Below are 6000 nucleotides of genomic sequence, written 5' to 3'. Positions count from 1 at the left end.
AAAAATGACCCCCTATTTCACCAATAACAACAACATATAAAACAACAGAATGAGCACTAACAAAGTAGCGTGTATCTTAGCGAGGAAGCACGATAAGAAATTGAAGATCAGATCATCACACTGTCATCCACACACGCAAGCGTGTAAGTAACACAAACATTACAAACAAAGATCAAACAGAAGGAAAAAACGCATTCATTTGTCCAGCGAAAGGGAACGTTTAACTTGAACCTTTTTGGTGTAAATTACCCAAAGCACTGTACATACAGATTAATTTTCAAACCACTGTTTTCTCCAACTTTTCTGTCGCAAAATCGCGTCACGGTGTCACAGACAAAAAATGCAGATACGCACCCTTTTTTTCTGCACTCTCATGTAAACCACCAACCTTTTCGAAATCCTTGATCCCCAGCCTGTCGTCCCAGATCTCCAAGCGAACATCCACAACCCGAGCACCAGGACCCTTCTCCACGTGCCTGGCGAAAACCACCGGGTGAAGCGTCTGAGACACCCTTTGAATGCTGCAATGGGTGCAGAAGTATCCGCTGAAGTGATCCGTGACAACGACGATATGCTTGTCGTCGCCGAAGTAGAACACATCCGACTGAGGGTTCCTCGCATTGTCCCTACTTTGCAGGGTCAATTTCTCCAAGGAAAGTCGACCTAGTTGGTCGTGGCGGAACACGTAGACGCTGACACGCTCAGGGGAGACTTTAGGGGGCAGGAAATGCGGGAGGGTGATTTTGACGGGTTTGCAAAACTTGACGTCGTGGCCTGCAAAGTATTCCACGACTGGACTTGCGATGTGCTCGCTAGGGGGCAGGGATGCGAACTTGGCGTAGACACTGCGCAGGTCAGTACTGACCGAGGCTTTGATGGACGAGTACTGTGTCATCTCCACTGCTCCAACGGGAACTTCTAAGCGCACGTCAGAGTCTGCGGTCTGTAGAACGCCCCCCTTGTAGCCGAAGGATTGCTCGTTCTGCCACTCTCCGGAGAAGGTGGGTTTTGAGTCAGAACCACTCTCTGCAGTAGCGGTTTGTGTTGAAGTTGTAGTACAGTAGGAAGAAACCAGGTTCTTCATGGTTAGTTCCCACTCTGCAGCTTCGGCCCCGGGGTTCAAGCTTGTCTTAACAAAGTCCTCTGCACAGAATGTAACACCATGGGGGTGGCTCGGTCCTTGAGAGTTCAACCCAGCGCAGCGTTGGTCTCGTTCAAAATCCTCAAGTCTTTCGGTGTAGTAAACATCTGCTGAGGTCCAAGACGAGGAGTCACAGTGATCACTTCTTGGTTCACTCTCGGTATCCAAAACATCAGTCAAGGTATGGCGTGCCTTACTTCCAGGAAGGAAAGCAACATCGTTGACCATGGACTTCGTGCTTATGTAATATTCCCCAGACGAGGAAACATTCTGGATGAAGCATACTTTGGAAAAGGGTCCATATCTGGTACTGCTGCTGTAGGTTCCAAGCAGTCCAGACGACGAACTGTCATAGCATGTTTCAGGCAATCCAACGACAGGCCTCCATGGTGCACAGGAGTAGAGTGGAATTGGTTTGTTCCTTGAATTCCAGAACGTCATTGATCCATAAAAATCCCCAAAGGAACTATGGCTATAATAAAAACCTAGACAGATAAAAAAAAATAAACATTTTAAAATTTTAAAAATGTTCACATGAATAATCACAAGGGGGAAGGGGGGTATAATAACGCATCATCACTGACGTCAAATATGACATACATGATGAGAAAACAATAAAAATAAGCACAGCAAGGTCATACAAACATGTAAACTCAGGGATGGCCAAATCTCAAAATTGTAACTCGCCAGCCCGGCAGAAATATCCCTGGCCCGGTTGATACCACAGTTGATCTCCGGTGTGTGTATATATATGGCTTTAAAACTCGATATCACAACCAAAAGGGTCGCATTTGACCAGAATCTTAATTGGCCAGCCGGGCGATTTGCCAAGCGGTTTCTACTAGCCCGGCCGATGTTTTTACTCGCCCCTGGCGACCGGGCGGACGATTTGGCCATCCCTGTAAACTGTTTAAATCTACTTGCTTGAGACCTGAATAAAAAGTGCCAGTTGCTCCAGCTGTTTCCAGTATGCATTTTAAGCATCTATGTTAGGACAATATATATATTATAAACATCGTGAACTGCATATCGCTGAAATTGTGAGACAATTCTCTCAAAGTAGTTCAACGCTGTCAAAGCAAAACCAACACTTACCCTGGAAAGAGGTCCCACAGGAAATGGAAGAAGACTCTCTCGAATCATCCGTTCCTGAACTTGTGATGTCTGTCGTGGTTAAGGGGCCTGCGACTTTAGCAGATGTCTCATCCGGGTATCTTCCAGTTGACTCCTCAGCGCTTTTGTCGTGTTCAGTTGCTATGCAAGCTACGAGACAACCAGTAACCTCTTCCGAGACTTTCCGCTCGTAATTTCCTTCATCGGCACATTCTGTGTTTTTGGCCTTCGTCGTAGCTTCAGAATAACCACCAAAGGCAAACTCTGCTGGACTGCTTTGGCGAGTGGTTGTGAAGAACCCCACTGAAGGTTGACAAGCCCTTATTCGAATTTGTGACCCACTTTCAAGCAGTAGAGGAGTCTTGTTTCGTGGAGGAAGAGGTGGGGGCTGGCTTGTTACAGCAATCAGGTCTTCACGTAGTGCGGGAAAAGGTCTATGAGACGTTTCACGAAGATCATCTTCGCGTTTCATGAGCTTGCTATCAAGATCTCTGCCTCCTTTGGTCGGTTTCTTTGGTGAAACTCTGATGCACGGTATTGCAGGCGTCTTCGTTGATGTCTGGTGGCTTTCAGCAGAATAGTCGAATGCCCTGTAATCACAATAAGGTCTGGATAGTGGTTTAGGTTCTTCGCTCCTGAAGCTTGGTGGTAGACTGTGGAGGTATTCGAGGTCCGACGAAGATAAAACTCCTGCTTCCAGCGATTTCAAGGCAAAGTCTTCAGCTCCGGACACCAGAGGGGACTTCTCAAACTGAACTTCCAGAGAGGCGCGTGAGTTTCCGATAGAAGCGTAGTCGAAGTTGTCATCAGTGGACCCACACATTGTCTCGCTCATTTCGTTTTCCACATCCATATTGGCGATAGGCACCCGGTAGAGAGGTCCCTTCACGGGGATAGATCTACCTCGGCGATTCCCAGGCTTCTGAAATAACATGGTTGATTGTGTTGTTTAACATATCTTCGACTGATATGGCCATGCAGAAGAGAGAGAAAAAAAAATTAAAATAGAAAAGGTAGACTGAGACGGCAAGAGAGCTTGCCAACGAGCGTTACTGGCAAAACAAACAATACAATAAATAGAAAATGTAGACAGAGATGGCAATTGATGACTTAAATTGCCAACGAGCGTTACGGGCAAAACAAACACTAGAAAAATAGAGAAGGACAGAACCTGATATCAAACAATAAGCACGATAGAAGAGGCGAAGTGTGTGTTCCTTCAACCTCAGAATACAGAATACAGAATCTGCAATTGCCCAAGGTTGGGAATTTGTGATGACATTGCGGCTAAAAAACATTTCAACCCAGCCATATACACCAACACACGCAGCGCATCATTTATACAAACTGATCAACAACATTAATTTAAAAACAACACTGGACAGCATAAGTATAAAAATACATTCACTAAAACTAGCAGTATACATGCACTCAAGCTTCCTCGCCTCAGGTCACACACACACACACACACACACACACACACACACACACACACACACACACACGTTGCCATGCACACACACACACACACACACACTTACACACACACACACACACACATACACGCACGCACGCGCACACACACGCACACAAACACGTCACTGCCTCAGCTATGCAGGACAATCAACAGACACAGAAATAGAAGAGGTAGATCTATAGACAAGTAAAAGGCAAACAAAAAAATAATCGATACGATAGAATATGATTAGGGACGGAAACAATAGAAAAGATAGACAGAAAGGAGATAAGAAATAGGTTCTGGAGATTAAACAAAAATAACGAAGTCGAGATCTAGACAAAAAGACTAAATGAAACTATAATCTTGCAAGAGAGAGAGACATACACACACACAGACACAGACACAGAGTGAAAGAGACAGAGAGAATAAAGAGAGAGAGAGAGAATAGCGAGAGACGATGATGATGATGATGATGATGATGATGATGATGATGATGATGATGATGATGGTGATGACTTACCCAAAAGCAACACAACACGGAGCCTGGCCATTTTGACCTACGACCTGAAGAGAACTGTTTTCTGGGAAGTGAACTTCTGTAAGGCTGGATGTCCAGTGAGACCCCGTGTCCAGATTGACCTGCTTCTGAACTCAATCTGCTCCTCCAATCTGCCCCCAAAACTGCTGCAGACGACTTCTAGTTTCAAACAAAAGATCCAATATTTTGTGTGTTATTGTTTTTAATCATTAACATACATTGACATCCAAGTTGGGCTGCTAACTTTTCAAAATAAAGACTCGGCGACAAGATCGTTTCATGTATAACATACAGTTTCTATTTTCATTTATTGTATTTTATGACAAGTACGCTCTATTCTGGAACTTTTCTAGTCAGCAAACATTCATTGAGTGTGTCTCTTACTGCAAGTTGTGAAAGTCTTGCAACAGGTAAGAACAAAAACAAATGAAATATATAGAAGTTTTTGAGAATTTTGTTTTGATAGTAAGACGATCGATCAAATTGTTGACAACTAATTGCGAGGGTGCCACTTTATTTTAAAGTTGGGACACATGTCGTTCCATCTCAAAAAAAAGTAAATTTTAAGGGGCTTATCATTGTCTGTCAGGTCTTAATTGCCTATATTGGACATGAATTGGTTTATACGATTCGAGTTTTACGCCCTCATGGCTTTTTGATGTTTGCGTGTTTAGGTGGTATCAGCCATCTGCACTTATGGTAGAATGACCAAGATCTTTAACGTGCCATTGTGGTGACACGGGGGTGGGAGATAGATACCGTCTCTGGGTCTGCACATAAAGTTGATCCGTGTCCGTCCCGGCCCGGATTCGAACCAGCGACATTTCGATCACAAGTCCAGTGCTCTACCACCTGAGCTACTCGGGCCCCCATCTCAAAAGGACCGAACAATACAGATATTGACTCTTTCGTGCTCAGCAGACATGTTCCAGGTGTGTGTCTTTGTTTTAGTTAATTAAACTAACATAAAGGTAAACTACAGTACATATTCTGCCCCAACAGGAGGAGAACTGAATTTTCAAAAATAACAAAGGAGAGAAAGGGAGAATGTACGTTCTGGCTCACCGATTCCGACAGACCCTAAATATTAACCAAAAATAGGCTTCTGGACTAAACTTTTACTAAAATGAAACATGCGACAAAATCAGAAAAATACTGCATAAATCCATACAAAAAAAATACAGTAAAGTAAGGTTGTTTTGAACCAATGCCGGGTCTGTCGGAATCAGTAACCCAGAACGTACATTCCTCCTTTCTCTTATACAACCACGGAAATTACGAGCCGTTGCAGGTGTTCAAGCTAAATAATCGTCTCGTATCGAAAACAAAAGCAGACGACAAATTTAGTCAGTTGGAGTTGTCTCCCGTACTCCTGTAGCATGCACTAGTCAGTTTAGATCAGTGCGCTGCATCTCAGACTCTGTGGCTGCACCAGACGGTTCGGGAATTCCCAACAAAAGAAAAGATCGGCACTGGCAACTTCAGTGTCAGCTGAACACGAGAGCGTTCGGTCTTTTAGAAGATTTGTATCTTGAAATGAAAATTAACGAATATCGCGCTGTCCGAAGGAATGGAGTACACTGTACCCACGGAATATGCGCGATATAAGACTCATTGATTGATTGATATATCGAGTCGGACAATGACCACGCTCAGGCTAAAACGGATAGGACATCTGACCGACATGCGGCAATGTGAATCGGACATTTGGGGATTTTCATCGTTATATGTCCGATGTCCGACGCCTAA

At 44.1% G+C, this 6000-nt stretch overlaps 1 protein-coding gene across 1 annotated transcript in view; it reads right to left on the bottom strand.

The window, feature by feature from the left end:
* The window catches only part of LOC138980395 (uncharacterized), a 39395-nt gene that overhangs the window by 6446 nt on the left and 26949 nt on the right, over positions 1-6000 (bottom strand). The window contains exons 4-6 of the mRNA XM_070353259.1: positions 4234-4410; positions 2237-3176; positions 389-1626 (exon numbers count right to left, since the gene is read on the bottom strand). Of these exons, the coding sequence (XP_070209360.1) occupies positions 389-1626; positions 2237-3176; positions 4234-4410 (2355 nt within the window). The remainder of the gene's footprint in view (positions 1-388; positions 1627-2236; positions 3177-4233; positions 4411-6000) is intronic.

The sequence above is a fragment of the Littorina saxatilis genome, linkage group LG11, assembly GCF_037325665.1.
Source record: "Littorina saxatilis isolate snail1 linkage group LG11, US_GU_Lsax_2.0, whole genome shotgun sequence".
Lineage (NCBI taxonomy): Eukaryota > Metazoa > Mollusca > Gastropoda > Littorinimorpha > Littorinidae > Littorina > Littorina saxatilis.
This window is presented reverse-complemented; position numbering and strand designations above follow the sequence as displayed.